Consider the following 20,049-nt stretch of genomic DNA (forward strand, 5'->3'; position numbering starts at 1 on the left):
TTTAAATGGAGGATTGATGCAGCGGGAACACATAGTTTATCACCCCTTCAGAAATCCACAGCCGCTACCCGTCAATTGACATATGGATCCCCTGTTGACATTTGTGATGAATACCTACATATGGGTGAAACTATTGCTCTAGATTGCTTGGTCAACTTCTGTCAGTGTGTGATTAAAGTATTTGTGTTACAATACTTAAGAGGCCTAATGTTTTTGACATCCAATGTTTGCTTGAAATGCATGAAAGAGACTCGAATCCCAATAAAAATTGAGAAATTATATTTTAATATGATGACTAATTTTTACTTTATAATTTATTTTCTCACAATAGTATAGGACAGTCATGAGAAGAGGGACCATGAGAAAAGGGATCATCAAAATTCTTAACGGCCCAACTAACTAAGTTGATAATCATACAACAGATGAATTCTTAACGGCCTGGCTAATTAAGTTGATAATCATACGATAGATTTATAAAATAGAATAAGAGTTAGAATGCTTGTAAAATCATGAAATAGCTTTTCACATGGAGACCTACTCCGTATTTGATCTACTCCTTTCTAACAGAGTGGGACAATAATTTTACATTTTTATCATAGAAATATCCTCCCATCGTAGAAATTTCAGTAGGACGATTTCATGAATTCTTAATGGCTCACTCTGTTCATATACTTCGTAATGTCATTCTTATTTTCTACGAAACCGATTTTGACTTTGCAGAATCCATTTTATTTTTAATTTCTTTTTTCACAATGAAAATAGATATTTTTGAAATTATAAAGATTATTTGTAGTTATTTTTAAGATTAATTTCTTCAATTTTTTAACGCCATTTTAAATAATTAAAAATTTAATGGATTCAATTATGTCCACTTTTCCCATTTGCATTCCCGCAACGTTGACATGTAGGAATGGGTCCACAGACCGTTGCCAACCACTGGTTTATGACACGTGGTTATAATACCAGGATTGGAAAAAAATTTCATTTTACACCTAAAATTTACCTGATTTTGGAAATGCTCTGTATTTCAAAAGCATCGATTGCTTCTTTTTACTAAAGGTGGGCATGAGTGGGATGGGGCAATTTGAACACAAATTGATTAATTTTGTGAAATTGTAAAACAGTGGAAGGCAAAATATATTAATCAAATACAGAATATATAGAAGTGATGGGATTGGGAAGCATGGCATGGAGTTCAAATATAGAATATATAGAAGTGATCGGGCATATTTGGGAAGCATGCATGGCATGTTTGGGGGCAAGTTCAAGAAATGGAAGTGATGTTATGTGCTTGGAGCTACAAGAAGAGAGAAAAAGAAAAATGCATTTATAATTTCGATGAATAATGAATACTGTTCTATGAAACATGATCATTTTTTTCGAGTTTCTACTTTCAGTAACAAACTGTTTTAGCTCTTAGTCGACTACGCTATGTTTTTTTCTTCTATTATGATGCCGTATTACCAGGTATACTATTGCACTACTTGTATTAATCTTTATCTTCAACTGTTCTTCGAATGTAGCCATGATAATTAATTAATTTAAAGATGCCAATTACATTGGATACTCCTACACAATTGCAAGTAGAAACATCAATACTAAGCATACGATACTGTAAATCGAGTATTTCAAATCAAGCAAAGATATTTAATGCGGAAAGTTCACAGTATCTTTATTTAAAATCACATCAGAGGGGTAACCATAACATGAAAAATTCTCTGCGGAGTTCTTCAGGCAATCTGAAGAAAAACAAAGAAAATAAAACAGCATAAGGAATCTTGTGGATTTTGAACACTCAAGTGAAACTTGGAATTTTAAATTTAAACCAAAAACCATGTATCATACCCCTAAACGCTTCTTAGCCACAGCCAGTAGCTCTTTAGGATCTTGTACAGTCTCTGCGTACGCATCAATCTTGTACAATTCCTAAACAATGTAATTCTTGTTAGAATTAACATAAGTAGGAAGCTTGCATTGTTAGCTTATAAATATTAGATTTGAAAATAATTGTTGCATCTAAGTTGAGAAGACATATAATATAAAGGATCATATAGAAAGATCTTTTTTTGCTACTATACAATCATATATTTCACATATCATATAGAAGAAAGATGTGATTGAAGAGGATCCAATTCTCTAGGTGCATGGAACTACCTCAATCCACAATGCCAATTTAGGCCGACCTTTAGTAATGTCATAATTCTTCAACTCAGTTAAGCCGTACTGGAATCTTTCAATGAAAGGAGCATAGGCAATATCAACCTAGAAAAAAAAACAAGTTTAGACACGCAAATACTGAAAAATTAAAAACACAAGTCATATGGCATTTTTCTCTAAATGCCTAAACATCGTATCTGAAATAGAATAGAAGTTATGAAACTAATGATCTCACACTTATCTTCATCTCTCTCAATCATTGGCAATGATTGGCAATCATTGGAAATCATTGAAAATCATTGGTAATGAATATTTCCCTCTCACAGCTTTCAAAATTAGACATCTTTCTCTCATACTCTCTCAATAATTCATTTGCCAATGATTGATTCCCGCTCACACCTCCCTCTCACGCTCTCTCTCAAAAGGTTGACCAAAAAACTTTATCAGAGATCAACTTTCAAAGTTGAAGCACCACTTCCAATATAAAACTCCTAATGCACACTGAATAACTTCATTGGATAATGACATTTCAGAAAAAGAAAAGGAAGGTGTTCATGTCTATTGATAAATGCTTAAAATTCTTGAAGATGTTTAATCCCTAAGTGGGAATCCAAACCAACACGTACAGACATGTAAAATAGTAGGAATAAATATTGATGAGACAAAACAATGTGAAGGGCAGGCCTATTTTGTTTGATTTATAGAAGTTGGCAGGAGAAGAGATAGTAATACTTTATTAATTGATTGTGAGCAAATCTGTTGTTTCAAACTTCAAGTTTGTCCTGATTCTGCCTTGGGCTAAATATTCGATAAAAAACCAACAACTGACATAGGACTTCTAGTTTCCCCTGATTTATTAAGGGTCTAAAGATTTGCATTGAGTTGTAAGACACAGATATATGAAGTTTTCATGACAATATAAAAGACAGATACATGAAGCATAAAATATCATAATTATGAAAGCATATTAGCAAAAGATCTGTACACAAGGAAATAACTTACCAACGTGAAAGGCAGGAGTAATATGTGATTGAGTTGACATTATATATTATTTATACAAACTGCATAGTTACTCACCAAACTAAATTGTCCAAGTAAAAATGGTCCATCATCAAACTTTGAAAGGGCATCTTCTAACTTGTCAAAGGCAGCAACTAATGAAAAAATGTGAAGTAGATTAGTGCCTAATAGATCAATTTCATGCGATAAAATAACAAAAATTAATTGATAAGAATTCTAATTCACCAACTGCTTCACCAATATCTCCCGGAGCAGGCAATGACTTGAAAATGACCATGTTAAAAATATCACTGTATGAAAAGAGCTCCTCTGCAAACTGCCTCTTTGCGGGATCCTATAACTCCCAATATTATACACCAAAAAAACTAAACATTCACAATCAGGAGAGCTTTGAGAAATCACTTACATTAGGCAGTAACTTAGGACCCTCAAAAGTTTCATCAATAAATTTAATCAGATCAAGACTCTCTCCTTTCACCTCGTTGTTATGCTCCAAAGCCGGCACCTATTGAGAATATATTGATATAATGACCAAGCTCGCATAACCAGCGCAAGCTATTGAACAAAAAAGCAAACCGAGGGGAATCGAACCTTATTCCCAGGATAAACCTTCTCCTTGTACCAGTCTGGCCTATTTTGCAGATCGATTGGAACCAATATGATCTTTTTCTGCAAACCCTGCTCACGAAGCAAATCAACCGTCCAAAGCCGTAATCTTTCTAAACAATATTTAACATCTTAAACTTATTGCATCTGTTAAATCAATAAAGGAAAAAATACCTTAAAATTCCTAACTATCCAGGGGCGTTGCGCATATGGGCAGATGTATGAAATATACAACCTAAAAGCCGATCGCAAGGAAGCAAATAAAAAAAACTGAAAACCGGATGTAATCCAAAACTAATGATTCGGAAAAGGGATTACCTGGTGGTGCCATCGAAGAGAGCTGGTGGTTCCGAAAACGAGTTGAGGGACGGAGGAAGCACCTCCTTCACATATCTGCACAAGTGCAATTCCAGCATCAGCGAAACCTAGAGACGAGATCGAAAGAAAGGATTAAAAAGACTAAGAGAGAGGGATATCGACCCGAAAGACGCTGCCACTGCCGACATCGCGAAGACCAACGACGAAGGTTCAAACACTCGGTTCCGGAGGAGGCGAGTAAGAAATCGTGATTAAGGGATATAATGACAAGATTCAAGGTAAGAAATAGTGATTAAGGGATATAAGGATAGATATAATGACAGGGTTTAAGGTAAGAAATCGTGATTAAGGGATCTAATCAAGGCGGTGATTGGTTCCAATTGTGAAAAAGGTAGCATTAAAATAAATTATTTTTTATTTTAAAAATGTCTCTATTTCAACGAATAGTTATAGTCAAAATTATATCTCGAGAGATTATAAGTCGCTTCAGAACCCGTTACGCTCAACCGTTACATATCCACCGCCGATTTGTCGAGACATATATCGTCAGCGTCCCCCAAAAAGGGCCAAAACCCCAAGGGCTCCGTCGAACCCGCTCGCAAAGCCATGGATTCGCCTCTACTGAAAGCGGCGGTAGAGAATCCTCCCGCTGGGGCGGCGGCTTTTGCCACCAAGCTTGCTCCTCCCGCAGCTGTCATCGCAGATCTCACCTCTACCCCACAGCAGTCCGATGGGAACGCCAAGGAGCTTGGAAAGCCTGGGCGGACGGAAGAGCGGAAGGTGGCTAAGCTTGTGGGCGTCAACTCAGGGATTTCGAGTAATTCCGAGGGCAGCGCTGTCACCGATCTTGAGAGAAAGCTCCGGCGAGCCGAGAGATTTGGGGTGCAGGTGGTGCTTTCCGAGAAGGAGAAGCGCAATTCTCGAGCTGAGAGGTGAAAGTTTTGAACTTTGATCTAGTTCCTTGAATTCGAACTGTCTAAGTTGCTCTCTTTGTTACATATGCTAATAATGCATGTTTTCTATTTCGATTTTTCCTCAAAATAAAAGAAGATATGTTTTGTAATTTTGCAACTTAAGCATGTTAAAAAAATGGAACCACGCTGAATTGGAGAAGACTCTAGATAATTTGGAATACCTTGGGTGGAGGTGAACGATAGTATTTTGGACAGATTAGAACCTTTGCGCAGTGGTAGATAGATATGATTGAATGTTTAGTTCTTTCTTTGAATAGTTCATTGAAACTAGGCTTTTGTTTCGGTATCTACTTGGTTTCATATTCAGTTTCTTTATGAACTTTATCTGCCACATGTAGTATTGTTTATTGTATTGTGATTTTGTAAATGGAAATATGGTCTGGTATATATGAATTGAATTTAATAACTCAGGTTTAGATTGTTATGTAATTTCTGTTGTACTACTTTAGGTTGATTTTGACTTTAGATCATGAAACTAATCAGGTTGGATCATGTCAGATTTATTTTACTTGTAATGTAATTCAGTAGAATTTTTTTGTGCTGTAAGGATGCTGCTGTAGTTATTTATAGAAAAAGAAAAGTGTAATTATGTGCATTTAACACTTGCATTATTGGCTAATGAAGATGGAGAGGTATAGGAAGATGAGTAAGATTAACAACAGACAAATGCTTGATTTCTCTTTATTTAGGTGATGGTATCATACAACATGAAACTTGACCGTAATAAAAGATCTCAGTAAAGAACCGCCATAAGTGCTTTCTTTTCCTGTTTTGGTTATCAAATGGTGGAAGTCCTTGTGCTTGATACTTTGTGTTGTTTTCTCAAAATTATCAGTTTCTTTCCCTTAAAGTCAGGAAGATTTTTTAGGACGAAATTTGTTCACCTTTTCCTGCTTGAATGAGCATAAACCCTTTCACTGTGGAACAAATAGGGTTCAAAATTGTTTTGATAAAAACAATAATAATAATAATGCCATACCTCATCTATGTATTTTATCAATGTCTTGGTTATTCACTTTTCCTGCTTGAATGAGTATAAACGCTTTCACTGTGGAACAAATGGGGTTCAAATTGATAGAAAATAATAATGATAATAATGCCCATACCTAGTGTATATATTCTGTCAATGTCACGGTTATGACCCAGATCTCTTTTTGTTTTTCTCATTTTCATATCTTGTTTTGGCTTGATAATTGTTACTTTCTACTCTTAAATGCTAGTCAATTCTCAATTTTTTATGTTAGATGTGGTCTGAGCATCTATGATTTTAGTTAAATAGGTAATAGTTTATTTATTGCCCAGGTTATGTGTCTGCATTGTTTCACACGATATAAGGACTAGCCTATTCATAATGTGCTTTGCAAAGTTGTTTCATTGAGAATGCATATCCCTTTCATTACTTTATGATCCCCAAGCTGTTGCTTGAATATTATGTTCCTTTCTAGCAAGCAATTAGTTATGGTTTCTAACGTGCATACCCATTTTCGCATCTTAGTTATTTTTATTTTCCTAGCGGTAAGAAATGCATCCAATTCTTGCTGTTTCTTGTCCTCAGCTGAGGATGATAATTACGTAGTCATAAAGAGCATTTAACTGGTTTTTCCATATTTTGCTCTATATTTGATTGTTAGCATTTCTTAGGATCCTATAATTATCCAGTTAGCATTTAACTGGTTTATCCAATTCTTGCTGTTTCTTAGGATCACTATCCATTTTTCAGGCCTTAATAAGATTGAACTTCTTTAGCAGGTCATGAATATTTGCTTCCCCCAATTGTTTTGTTGTTCATTTGTCAATTAACTGAGGTTTGCTTTTTAAAGTGTGAGAAGTGTTTCTCACTTATATATTAATTTTGTTAAATCTTATTTACAGGTTTGGAATTGGTTCAAACATAACTGGAAGCAAGATCCCGGGACAAGCAGAAGAGGAGAAAAGAAAAGCCCGGGCAGAGAGGTGTTATTTTGCTCCATCATAAGATTACCTTTTCCCCTCAAATTGCAAATCCTTAAAAGTCTCTTTCTTTTCCATATCGTAGGTTCGGACTTAAGGTGGATAATCCAATTGATGAGGCAGCAAAGAAGAAGGCTCGATTGGAACGATTCGCACCGAACCCAAAGCTCAACACTTCAGAGGAGGAAAAAAAGAAGGCAAGAGCAATAAGGTGATTGGTTGTTTCATTGATCTTTGTCTCAGTTTGTCATATTTTGAACACATGGTTTGCTGGTTCTTTCCTTGATTTTACCAGACTGGACATCTTGGAAAATAAGTGCATCTTCATTGATGCTCAATTTTGAAACATATTTTTTCTTGAGAAAATATGAAAAATGCAAGTGTGTGTGTATATATGATCATTTATCCTACATCAGATATTATAATATCACATAGATCATGGATAAAATGCATTTAATATTATGTACAAATGATAACAGTACCCTTTTTTACTCCATATTCACGGGATTTGCACATGATTAATAACAATATAGTTTACTAACAATGGCACACTTAAGAGAATAACATTCGACTTTATATGGTTTTCTTTCTCATATATGTTGATTTGACAACAACACACTCTCAAGGAATTCAATTGGAATCCATCTCTGGACATGACTGTTAGGGAGGTTATATCTTTATACTGTTATATGATATATAAAGCACTAGAAAAAAGGAAGATCTCACCTGAGAATTCCTTGGCCATCTTCTACAATTTGTGGACAAACACTCCATCCTTTTTTCCATGTCTCCACCCACAATGGAATTTAGTTGTGCTTTTATGAAGCTTGGGACAAGTTATTTGTTGAAAATCGTTGACAGTGATCATAATCTACCCATCTTATTATAATCATTAAGTTAATTAAGAATCAGATTAAATGTGGCTTGTTTCTCAAATTTTGCCATTAATTATCTGATTATTTAATTTGTTTTTAGAAAACAGGCTAAAATAAAAATCAATTTATTTAAATGCTCTCTAACAATCTACCCATTCACAATTAACTTGGAAGAACTGGCAAAACATTAAAAAAAATGAGAAACAACATATTGGATATGATTTTTTCCCAAGATGTTTTACAGCCAAACCTAGACTGGCAAATTGTCTTTAGCGAGCAGGAGACGGGATCAACCTGTGTTGCTCCTGGTCTTGCTTGTTCATTTTCTAATAGGCTTGAATCAGCTTGGCCATCATCTATTGACACCTTTAACTGAGCATACTTTCTCCATAATACAATCATCTGATTCTTTTATTCTGAGTATAACTTCCTTAACAGGTTCTCACAGGATTCATCTGAAGTGAGTGGCGAAGCCAACTGTGATCTGGTAACTATCACCTAGCTAGGAAACATTCAAGAAGAAAGGCAATTGCTTTCTCTCTAAATTCATAGTGCTTATTCTTTTTCTGAAGCCAGAAGGCGAAAACTGAGCAACCCACTTGATTGGGTTTTGCAGCAGATCATCAACGTCTCCATGATCAGGTACTTGGATAAACTATTCCTCTTACGATCGTTATCAGTAGCTAACAGATTCTTGTATCGTCTGTAGACATCTCGTTTAGCAGGTTTCCTCTGTTGAATTGTGCCACCCAAGTTCAGCGTATGAAGTTTTAAAGTATCTCCATGTTCTAAAACATGATTTTGATGACACAGTTGCTGTGTACTTATGTTCCCTTTGGGAATGGGTTTGGATTTGGGGGTTAATGTTCTTCAGGAATCTTGATATCATAATTGTAGCATTTGTATTGCTAATTACTTCTGATCAGCCTTGGAGAATACAAATTATCACTTTCTTTTTAGCCTATAATTGGAAGTAATTTACGACATTGTTGGATTTGTTTAAGCTTGCGAGTTCGATTGTGTAGTGTGTCGGGTATATGAATTACAACATCTGTTGTCATTTCCTAAGCACCACTCGTGGACAGGCAAAAAATAATAATAATAATTTTCACTTAATTTATTTTTAAAATAGTGGTATAAAGAGATGATCCAGTGCACCAAATTTCTACCGATGCAAGTCTCGATAAAGAATCAGAATTTATGAAGAGATTATTTTTGAGACTGGAACTATCACACTGCAATAAAAAGTGTTAACTAAAAAAATATAAATTTTCGGGCCACAAAATTGGATCTCACTTAAATCATCCATATAATGTTTTCACACGTGAAACTCTTTGCAATTACATTAAAAAAATTATGTCAGGTTTGTGTTACAGGGGTGTGTTTAACTTGTAACCGGTGCACGAGAACGGAGACGATGTCGAAGCTGGCTGCTTGACGATCCGAATGGCAGAAGTTAAGGTGGCAGGTGAGAATCCTGATGATGCTGCAGAAGAGAACAGTGGCCGTGGAATCTAGTGATCCGTCTGCCATGTCCTCAAGCAAGATGAAAATGGAGAGGAGATCATGTAAGTCAAATACTGATTGCACAAAACCAATAGAACTTGTATGCAAGTAATTTGGTTTGTTTCATGTCAGAGTATATAATTATTGTAAACTACAATTCAGTATATGAAATCAAATTGCTTTGGGATAAACATGTTTCATTCAAAGCTATCCAGAATCTAAGAGAAAACCAGAATCAAAGAAATAGATTAAGTGCGTCATTTAAACAGTGGTTTTAGTGAACGTTTTAGTTCAAGATAAGCATCATTAAGTGGTTTAAGAAACACATTGCAAAATTTAGATTTTATTTTCCTTCTGCATTACTACATAGAAAAAGACAGAATCCGAGAAAGAAACAAGAGAGAACCTGATACATCTAAAGGCAAGTGCTCTGAACAGTAGTGTTCTAATGTTATGGGCAGTATCCTTATTCTGTTTGCAGTATCAAGATAGAGACAGCCACAACTCGAAGGGGGAAATTACCTCGATGTTGGAATTAAAAGCAGGACCTTGAGCAGCCCATGAATGAGAATTCCAAAGGGACGTATCTTGGTAAATTCTTTCCTGGGAAGGGTGGCTATTCTGTAGATAAAGAAAGATAGACAAAGTAGCCGCAATTAGTGATCAAATAATGCTTCTGTGGGAAACCAGACAGAATATCCGACAGATGAGCGAGGTTGATGTCAAGCAATGTTTAAACAAGAAACAAAATAGGCATGGAATTTTCTTTCTAAAGCTGATTGCGATAGTTCAAACTGTCCAAGCTCTACAACGAGCCATAGTTTTGAGTCTACCACTTTAGGAAGAGGAAACGCTCTACTGATTATGAGAACTAATGACTCAAAAGCAAAGGAAATTGCAAGAGTAACAAATTACACTATTACCTTCTTAGTAGATGAAGCCTCAAATGAGGTATTGTCTGGTTTACTTACATCCCCTTTTTGAATATGAACATCAGGTTGAGAAATCCTCAAGTTCAAATCAATTTTATGGCCTGGAGGAATGACAAAACAATCGAAAGAACACATGAATTACAGCAAACAGATTATCTATGAGTGATAGGTAAGGAAAAACCTAAAAATGCAGATTATACCGTCAGCATCAGCCTTGACCAAAACATCTCCCTCGTAGATACTCAAATCAAAATTTGTCACAGCCTCCCTCCCATTACATTTTATAGCTGCCTTGTCGTAAGCCCTAGTGTTGAAGAACAACAAAAATAAAGAAAGCAATGTTGGCATATAAATGAGACCTTGAAGAGTTACAATTAAGATTTCAAGAGATTATAGCGAGGAGTGAGGATATTCCATGCTCAGTTGAACCTTGCAGCTTCTATTTCGCTGTTGAATAGGCCAAGATATATGTACCTGCACATCCAACCATTGTTTTCGCATAGGTTAACTCTAGGTTTCACAATCTTCTTTATTTAGTTTGGTAGAATATGTATATTTATCATTAGAACTTTTTCTGGTTTGATCAAAAGAAAGAATTGATGCTACCTTATTTTTGTTAAGAAAAAGAACATGAAAAATAAAACATAAGAATAAATGGCTTTGGTTTTTTACTTCTTTCCAAGCAACTGCCCGATACGAGCTTCCCAGCGACCACACTTGTGAAGAGTAACCCCTCTGTATTTGGAACTTCCCCTTGAAAAGCCATTGCTTTGTCTCCGTAGCGTGTGTATAAATTCTTCTTTTGTCAAATTTATCATCTAACATTGTAGAAGGAAGTTTCAATCTGACATATTCATCTATCATCTATCAGAATCATTAGACAGTGTATATGCCAGTATGAAAAATTACTTGTTTCATATCCTCCTCGTAGTCACTTAAAATGAAATTAATATCAGCATCAAGTCCCCTGAACTTAATTGCAGCTCGATCATATGCTCTATAAACAGAATCAAAGAGCATTTAGAGTTGCTGGTAAATGAACAAAAAAAATGGAAGAAAAAAAATGTGATAGTTCAAATATTCATAGAAGATCATTCCAACCTTGCAGCAGAATGAGCAGTATCAAAACCACCTATTGGAATTCCACCCAATAAGAATATATATATCTATTAGATAATCTCATAGCACAAGTGCTAAAATTCATGAGAATAATATAGCTAAGGAAGTTCTTACCCAAATAAACCTGCTTTCCGCAATCCCTGTTGTTTACGAAATTTTAGTTAAGTGATAGCAAGCCTGCACAAATATTTTTAGAGAGGAAGAAAAAACAAAATGCCTACCAGATGTGGGATTCCCATCTTCCTGTTCTCCGGTAAAAAGTGACTCCTCTGTATTGAGAGCTCCTGGATCGAGGCCCCCTTCTACTTTTCTTCATTTGTTGTTGCTGAAGCTGTGGCTGTAGCTGCTGCCACTGCTTTGGATGCAAAACTTTTGCCTCTGAGGAATCATTAGTCTGATAAAGGCTAAGATCCATCAACTGTGATCTAGATGAAGACGGCAAGGAAGATGAAACAGCTATTGGATTTGAACCGTCAGGAACCGCCGCCTCTAGAGGAAAGAGTTGCTTAGTTACTAGCCGGGACTCGTGTGAAAAATATTCTCTCTCCTCGTCGATCTTCACATCATTCTCACCTTCTCCTGCTTTGAAGGCGGCGGCAGCAACCAACCGGGTGGAGCACGATCCCTCGTCAACCGGTGCACCATTGGAGGCATCAGTGTTAAGGATGGACGACTCAGAGGTTTCCGAGGTAACCATGTGCACTCCGCCGCCGCAATCAACAGCAACCACCGACTCCTCCGAAAACACCACGTTGAGATCCAACATTTCTTTCTTCACCCACAGATACAGATTTTTTTTAAGAAAAAAATCAACCTTCGTTAATCTAAATCAACCCAACGATGGCAGGCAACTCGTCCTCAGCTCGGAATCTACTTCTTAATTATTTTCGGAAGAAGAGCCAGAGCAAGTAGAGGTAGAAGCAGGATAAGGCGGAATCGTTCTTACGGAACATCTGGACTTCAATCCCCAATGATTCGATCTGAACAATGGATCCCGAAGCTCGATATCTCCTCTCTAAAACGAAATCGATGGAAATGGAAGTAAATCATTAAAAAAAAAAGTCAGCGCGGATAGCTCGAAATATCCAAAGAGATCGAAAGAATACAAACTCACGCCCAATGGAGCAACGATGTATCGACAAGGAAGAAGAAGCGTGCGTCGGCGAGAGATGGCCGGCGACTGACGGCGGTTGCGGCGGAGAGGAGTGAGTTCAAGGAGACGCCAATGATAACCGATATATAGAGAAGGCGGTGGGACCCTAATAATAAAACGGCGTGCGGAGCCGTGACCAGAAGAAACCGGTATCCCGACTTCGCTTTTCTCCAATCGCTACGAGACCCAATATCGGTGGCATCCAAAATGCAACCGTCCGATTAGATCGAACGTACAGTATCATTCCACATGGCTCCAGATTATTAAATTAGTCGTCGCCTCGTAGCTACGAAAGGACAGGACCAAGACACGTTTCAAATAGTTGACACCCGAATCGATAAACTTATATAAATACCTGTCTTTTGGTTGGCGCTGTTCAGGGAGGACAGAGGTGGTCTCACGAGATGCTTTCGGGTGGGACAAGATGGGTGCGGCAAGTTATGGGGAATTAGCGAAAAGCGATAAGATTAAGGTAACGTTTGATGTTTGGTTCGTCAATATTTGGAAGAGTCTGAGAAAGGGCACTTCAAATGCAATTCATTGTGTTTGAGGGGTGATACTGACATTTCATAGTATTAATAAATAATAATAATAATAATATTATTATTATTATTACTTTAGAATAAGTATAGTAAACCCATTCGGTACCCACTTGCTCAAGTCTCCACGTAGGTGGGTCCCGCTCAAGATTGAACGACGTTTCCGCTTACGGTAACCTTTGCGGCTTTGCCGAACCTTAAAAAAATTAACGAAAGGAAAGCAAAATTATATATTAAATCTTATTGCCTTCCTATTTATGGTAGCGAGGGGTCGGTGGGTCGGTGGGCCACTTGGGGGCTGACCAACCAGGAGACGTCACGTGGAATGGATGGTCGCAAACAATCCATTATTATATCTGTAACAATAATAATGATATAGCGAATTTTAGAAAAAGGTGCCTAATATATAGGATTTACAAAAGTCACCTTCGTAATCAATTATTACCAAAAGTGCCTTATTTCATTCTCCTCGCATTTTAAAAACATAATATAGTTTAAATATCCAATCTTTTTAGGACCACATGGCAAATGGATTCTTTGACCTATTGCACTTTAAACTTTTCAAAGTTGAATATTGAGTGAATGTGCCATTTTTTAAAGTGTGAGTTGATCAGAATTTTACCTTTGAAAATTATCCCAAAGTTACATTTTTCAAATTACAAGTTGCATAAAGAGCTTGCAATCTAAAAGTATACATTTGCAATTTTTTTTTAACCCTAAATATGAAAATTATAAAAAAAATGATTTTAATAATAATAATAATCCAATCACATCTTTTGCTTTTCATGGACCTATTCAGTCACCCAATAACAATTCAACACGTAATGCCATAAAAAAATAAAATCTTCTCAATCAATAAGACTAAAAAAAATGCATCTCTATTGAGAGATAATTGATGAAAAGGTAGACCATCAGCATCTATTAGATATAAATTGAGCACGTTCTTAGTCTTTCTTGTAAAAGCACTGTTATATAAAGATAAAATATCTTCTATAATTTATCTATCTATATTTTACTATAAAATTAATAATTTTAAACTACTTAAGATAAATAATATAATCTTTTGCTCCAACAAATTAAGCATGACAATTGCTAAGAGAAATCTAAATCAATAAATATTTTTTAATACTAATTTTTATTTCATATATGAATATGTACACTCATATGATAAAAAGTAATGCCCTCATCTCATTCGTCTCTCCATGTCTATCCCATAATATTTAGAAGAGAGATAAATCAAGATAATCGAACGACGTCTCTTTTGATACTAAAAATTTTATTCTCTAAAGATTGAACCTCTATTTTTATATGATAATTCATCATCCGAATACCAATTCGATTATTCACGATGGCAAAAGATTGATGTGCATTAAAATATACTATTTCAAGTTCATTATAAATTGGCCGCTTAGATGGCCTTTGTTGGCTCCTAAGGTCAAGGAATCACAAGGCGATGGTGCTACCCAATGATCCACCAATGTTATCAATATCGTATAAAGAGTTTCCTTTTCGATGGAACTAAGGTGAGATTCCTTTTATCCCTTTATGCTTGACAATTGAGATCCACTAATCTTGAGTAAACATTTGCAAGTGCATTGTACTTGTTCACGAGAATATTGTTCATTCACAATCCTAAATAAAGGCATATGCTAAAAGTAATGATAATGCCTATAGGCCAATTAAAAAAGTTTGCATATAAAAAGAGAAAAAAAAGCATATATATATATATGAGATTTTATTATTTTATATATACCGTATTACTCTATTATTTTATTACAATGCAAACATAAATATATTACTCTTTTATTTGGGCCATTTGTTTTGGGCTATTGCGATAACAAAAGGTTATTGGGCTTTCAAAAAGCCATATTACTTATTTGTTTAAACATTGTGTGGCCGTAGATTTCCCATCCGATCACGACCATAATGACCATAAGATTACAATCTGACGGTTGAAATAGAAAACCTAAGCGGGTGGCCAGTCCCCTCCGTCTATAAAGCCGACGAGACGGCGACACCCGCAGACCCTCTCATTTCCTTTGCTCGGCGCTCGCGTGTTGCGGCCAGTGTCTCTTCATCTCGAGTTCTTCATTTGGTGAGATATCGCTCTTATGTACACCATTGCTTCGTCTGTTACTACTATTTTTAGCTCGGTATCATGCGTTTAAGAAGATAGGAATTGTTGCATCACGTTTGGGGTATCGTGTAATGATCTAGTTATGTTGTTTCTGATTTTTGGATTATAAGTTTTAGATAATGGATTATTTACCGGTTACTTTGATAACGCTGTTGTAGAATCGTTTAGCAACCGTGTTATAGAATCTCTATTCTGCTAGATCAACCAACTACTACTTATGATTGGCATAGTTCGGAGGATGTTGTCTCGTTATTATTGTCAAAGATGATGTCTTTGCTCATGGAATTTTATAAATCGACGAAAGTTATTGTTTTTTTTTTTGTTTTAAACCACATGCATGATTTTTTAACTCATCCTTTCCCGGTGTCACAGTTCTCGATGTGCATATCTTGTTTTTTTTTTGTAAACATGGAATTTTGTTGAAGTCTGTAGTTCAGATTTGTTCACTATGGAGATGTAGTTGGTTGTTGAACAAGAGAATTTTTTTTATAGAGTTATTTTGTTAATTTAATGTATCTTAGTCTTGCCTCCCTTTCAGCTTCAAGGTTTTCAGTTTAGTGTTTCTTTGTGGCTTTGTCCTGGAGGCATATATTAATATAGGGGATTTCCATGTTTTGAGTTCGTTTCTTCTTAGCTCAGGATATCATCCCCCCTTACATGCTGTGTTTTTAAAACTAGACTGGACATTGAACAGGTGAAACTGTTGGTTTATTGGTTTTCTGGTCAAACGGGAAGATTTAAAAATAATAATATAGATATTCTAATCCTTTTTTTTATAAGTATAAACATTTGGTATTACTTTAATAAACATATTAAAATAGTTTTAAATTGAATGATAAAACTATTGACTCAAGAAAATGACACCAACATATGGCTTATACTTCACTCTTAATATGTATTTGTATTTTTTCGGTATATATCATCATTAATTAAAGTTTTTAATACATATAACATTAATATAATATATGATTAACTAATATATTAATATGATATATCATAAATCATTATTTTAACAGTTAAATAGTTAGATCAGTCAATTGTTTTTGTAAAGAAGTTTGAAAATTAGAAAAGAAATTGTAACTGCAGCTGGGGTTTTAACTACCATCATCTATTAATAAGAAATCACATACAACTGAGATAAGAATTCTGTTTGTCCTAAGCATTTCTTGGTTTCAGTTTTATACTGGTTGAGTTTGTTTTTACTAGTTTGCTTAACACCCAAATTTTCAGTCAAACTGGTCTAAATTTTTCACTGGCATCCTCTATAATCAGTTAAACCAGCTGGCTCGGATGGGTTTTAAAGAACTGCTATTATGTTTACAGCAGCATACCAAACTTTCTAACATTAAAATTGTATCGAAACATCACTAGACTATACAATTTTTCAAATATTGATGTACAATTATTAGATGTGGTTTTATTGAATGGACCAGGAAAAATGTGTTTTTCTCTTTAGGTCATTTTTACAGTGTGATCTCTTCTAACTTTGCATCGTCATTCGGCTGTGAGGTATCCACAATTAGTGTCTCTCTGGCTTTATTCTGGAGGCATATATTGACAGTATAGGGGATTTTCATGCTTTGAGTTCATTTCTTATTGTCTCAGGATATCATTTCCCCTTACATGGTTCCAGGAATATGTCCAATATTGGAGCACAACCATGATGTGCTATTCTTTTGGACCATGTTAGTGTTGGAGATTGTATATCTTGTTATAAATTGAACTTTGTAGCTATTTACTCGATTTAAAAAAAAAATGTATAGTCATTAATTCCGTGATTCCAACTTGTGGCACACCAGAAACATGTCTTTTTTATAGTTCATTTGCTAGGTTGATTTCTGTTAGCTTTGCCTCTGCTGTTAGCTTCCAGGTTCCAAATTTAGTGTTTCTCTGGCTTTGTCCTGGTGGCATATATTGAGGATAATAGGGGGTTTTCTCTTTTTGAGTTCATTTCTGGTTTGCTGAGGAGATCATTCCCCCTTGCATGTTTACAAGAGTATTTCAAATTTGGAACAGAACAATATGTTAAATGTTCTAGAGTGATACTATGATTTATGATGACCAAAAATACTTGTAATAAATGCTACATCTTTGGTTTTTATATACTTTTTGTTAACTTCTTATGATCTTTCCTCTTAGAAATTATGGGCAAGGAAAAGGTTCACATAAGCATTGTGGTCATTGGCCATGTCGACTCTGGCAAATCCACCACAACTGGCCATCTTATTTACAAGCTTGGGGGTATTGACAAGCGTGTGATTGAAAGGTTTGAGAAAGAAGCAGCTGAGATGAATAAAAGGTCTTTCAAATATGCTTGGGTTCTCGACAAGCTTAAGGCTGAGCGGGAGCGTGGTATCACCATTGATATTGCTCTTTGGAAATTTGAGACCACAAAGTACTACTGCACTGTTATTGATGCACCTGGACACCGTGACTTCATTAAGAACATGATCACTGGAACCTCTCAGGCTGACTGTGCTGTTCTCATTATTGATTCTACCACTGGTGGTTTTGAGGCAGGTATTTCAAAGGATGGACAGACACGAGAACATGCCCTTCTTGCTTTCACCCTGGGTGTGAAACAGATGATTTGCTGCTGCAACAAGGTGATTTACAAATTCAAAACTTTCAGTAAATTAATCTTTTAGACATGATTACAACCATGTAATTCTGTTTTATCCTTCGATGATATATAGTTATAGTTCAATCTCATTGCATGTTAGCCATTAGCTGGATGCTTTCGTCTAATTTTTTTGATTTTTTTTCTTGGTTTTAGATGGATGCTACTACCCCAAAATACTCAAAGGCACGATATGATGAAATCGTCAAGGAGGTCTCCTCTTACCTCAAGAAAGTTGGTTACAACCCTGACAAGATTCCTTTTGTTCCCATTTCTGGTTTTGAAGGTGATAACATGATTGAGAGGTCTACCAACCTGGACTGGTACAAGGGTCCGACCCTTCTTGAGGCCCTTGACTTGGTTAATGAGCCAAAGAGACCCACCGACAAGCCCCTACGTTTGCCTCTCCAGGATGTCTACAAGATTGGAGGTATTGGAACTGTCCCTGTTGGGCGAGTTGAGACTGGTGTGCTTAAGCCTGGTATGGTTGTCACTTTTGGCCCTACTGGTCTGACCACTGAAGTCAAGTCAGTGGAGATGCACCACGAGGCGTTGCAAGAGGCTCTTCCTGGTGACAATGTTGGGTTCAATGTTAAGAATGTTGCAGTCAAGGATCTCAAGCGTGGCTTTGTTGCTTCCAACTCCAAGGATGATCCTGCAAAGGAGGCAGCTAATTTTACATCTCAGGTTATCATCATGAACCACCCTGGCCAGATTGGCAACGGATATGCCCCAGTGCTCGACTGCCACACCTCCCACATTGCCGTCAAGTTTGCTGAAATTCTTACCAAAATTGACCGACGGTCTGGCAAGGAGCTTGAGAAGGAGCCCAAGTTCCTTAAGAACGGTGATGCTGGATTCGTTAAGATGATTCCCACCAAACAAATGGTGGTGGAGACCTTCTCTGAGTACCCACCACTTGGACGTTTCGCCGTGAGGGACATGAGACAAACCGTTGCTGTTGGTGTCATCAAGAGCGTCGAGAAGAAGGATCCAACTGGGGCCAAGGTTACTAAGGCTGCTGCCAAGAAGAAATGAGCCGCTCCATTGTACCAGTTATGTTCGTAGGTTTCTATATTTATGTTATTCCGATTCTGCATGGCATTTTGATGTTTTTGACTCCGTTTATATTTTTGCTACAATATCTCGAACAACATTGCAACTTAGCCGTCAAGTTTGCTGAAATTCTTACAAAAATTGACCGACGGTCTGGCAAGGAGCTTGAGAAGGAGCCCAAGTTCCTTAAGAACGGTGATGCTGGATTCGTCAAGATGATTCCCACCAAACAAATGGTGGTGGAGACCTTCTCTGAGTACCCACCACTTGGACGTTTCGCCGTGAGGGACATGAGACAAACCGTTGCTGTTGGTGTCATCAAGAGCGTCGAGAAGAAGGATCCAACTGGGGCCAAGGTTACTAAGGCTGCTGCCAAGAAGAAGTGAGCCGTTCCATTGTACCAATTATGTTCGTAGGTTTCTATATTTATGTTATTCCGATTCTGCATGGCATTTTGATGTTTTTGACTCCGTTTATATTTTTGCTACAATATCTGGGACAACATTGCAACTTATTTATTTCGAGAACATCTATGGATTTTATATTTTTGCATTAATATGAGTTGCTTATATTTATTGAACCCGATTCGGTTGACTAAACTGAAAGACGAGTCTAATTTCAAGTCTCTTGTCTATGAATTGGTTCGCTCTTGACGGCCAGTATTGTTTGCGGCCCGCTAGGCCCGTTACTCGGCCATCAAGACATACTAAATATCAACAAGGCATGAGATTTGACTTTGCCCTTTTTAATTAAGGCATCCCCATCTCTTCAAATAGTATAACAAATTTTAGATATAAAAAAGAAAAATAAATAAATGGATGGTGTGACAAATAAATAATTAATTAATATTAAAATAAATGTGAGTATGGGTTAATAAAAGGAATATATTAATATATTGGGTATGCTATTTAACAAGTTAATGAATATTAACATTTAAACCATGCTTGTCTTTCTTTTATTTATTAAAAAGTTAAAATTTTATATATATTAATAATTTTAAAAATAAGATTATTATTAAAAATATTAACAATAATTTAAATATTTAAAATTATTCCTAAGATTGGATAAGGCATTTCGATTTTGAATT

General features: G+C 36.1%; 4 protein-coding genes across 9 annotated transcripts; 2 read left to right on the plus strand and 2 right to left on the minus strand.

The window, feature by feature from the left end:
- Positions 1-1,624: 1,624 nt before the first annotated feature.
- On the minus strand, positions 1,625-4,402 carry LOC121989187 (protein IN2-1 homolog B-like). Its single transcript, XM_042543067.1, has 10 exons — positions 4,264-4,402; positions 4,102-4,176; positions 3,958-4,018; positions 3,769-3,855; positions 3,584-3,682; positions 3,403-3,511; positions 3,235-3,311; positions 2,155-2,262; positions 1,846-1,926; positions 1,625-1,739 (listed from the first exon to the last, which is right to left on the minus strand). The coding sequence occupies exons 1-10, from the start codon at positions 4,287-4,289 to the stop codon at positions 1,731-1,733; spliced, it is 732 nt and encodes a 243-aa protein (XP_042399001.1). The 5' UTR covers positions 4,290-4,402; the 3' UTR covers positions 1,625-1,730.
- Positions 4,403-4,654: 252 nt separating this feature from the next.
- LOC121989188 (protein MODIFIER OF SNC1 11-like) lies at positions 4,655-8,859 on the plus strand. Of its 2 annotated transcripts, none has more exons than XM_042543070.1 (6): positions 4,655-5,033; positions 6,948-7,028; positions 7,111-7,236; positions 8,339-8,387; positions 8,473-8,542; positions 8,610-8,859. In XM_042543070.1, the coding sequence occupies exons 1-5, from the start codon at positions 4,708-4,710 to the stop codon at positions 8,488-8,490; spliced, it is 600 nt and encodes a 199-aa protein (XP_042399004.1). In that variant the 5' UTR covers positions 4,655-4,707; the 3' UTR covers positions 8,491-8,542; positions 8,610-8,859. The 2 variants fall into 2 exon arrangements, with proteins under 2 accessions (XP_042399004.1, XP_042399002.1); XM_042543068.1 differs by having other exon boundaries at positions 8,477-8,542.
- Positions 8,860-9,148: 289 nt separating this feature from the next.
- On the minus strand, positions 9,149-12,724 carry LOC121989189 (APETALA2-like protein 1). 4 transcript variants are annotated; one of them, XM_042543073.1, is made up of 12 exons: positions 12,572-12,724; positions 12,031-12,472; positions 11,679-11,946; positions 11,572-11,597; positions 11,440-11,470; positions 11,248-11,335; positions 11,011-11,156; positions 10,768-10,812; positions 10,539-10,642; positions 10,330-10,439; positions 9,929-10,027; positions 9,149-9,436 (listed from the first exon to the last, which is right to left on the minus strand). In XM_042543073.1, the coding sequence occupies exons 2-12, from the start codon at positions 12,221-12,223 to the stop codon at positions 9,260-9,262; spliced, it is 1,287 nt and encodes a 428-aa protein (XP_042399007.1). In that variant the 5' UTR covers positions 12,224-12,472; positions 12,572-12,724; the 3' UTR covers positions 9,149-9,259. The 4 variants fall into 4 exon arrangements, with proteins under 4 accessions (XP_042399007.1, XP_042399005.1, XP_042399006.1 ...); XM_042543071.1 differs by having other exon boundaries at positions 11,679-12,472; XM_042543072.1 differs by having other exon boundaries at positions 11,679-12,472; positions 12,568-12,667.
- Positions 12,725-15,093: 2,369 nt separating this feature from the next.
- On the plus strand, positions 15,094-19,518 carry LOC121989190 (elongation factor 1-alpha-like). Of its 2 annotated transcripts, XM_042543076.1 has the most exons (4): positions 15,094-15,244; positions 17,426-17,892; positions 18,063-18,686; positions 19,091-19,518. In XM_042543076.1, the coding sequence occupies exons 2-4, from the start codon at positions 17,431-17,433 to the stop codon at positions 19,346-19,348; spliced, it is 1,344 nt and encodes a 447-aa protein (XP_042399010.1). In that variant the 5' UTR covers positions 15,094-15,244; positions 17,426-17,430; the 3' UTR covers positions 19,349-19,518. The 2 variants fall into 2 exon arrangements, with proteins under 2 accessions (XP_042399010.1, XP_042399009.1); XM_042543075.1 differs by lacking the exon at positions 19,091-19,518 and having other exon boundaries at positions 18,063-19,050.
- The last annotated feature ends 531 nt before the right edge of the window (positions 19,519-20,049 follow it).

This window comes from Zingiber officinale, chromosome 6B (genome assembly GCF_018446385.1).
Source record: "Zingiber officinale cultivar Zhangliang chromosome 6B, Zo_v1.1, whole genome shotgun sequence".
Classification (NCBI taxonomy): Eukaryota; Viridiplantae; Streptophyta; class Magnoliopsida; order Zingiberales; family Zingiberaceae; genus Zingiber; species Zingiber officinale.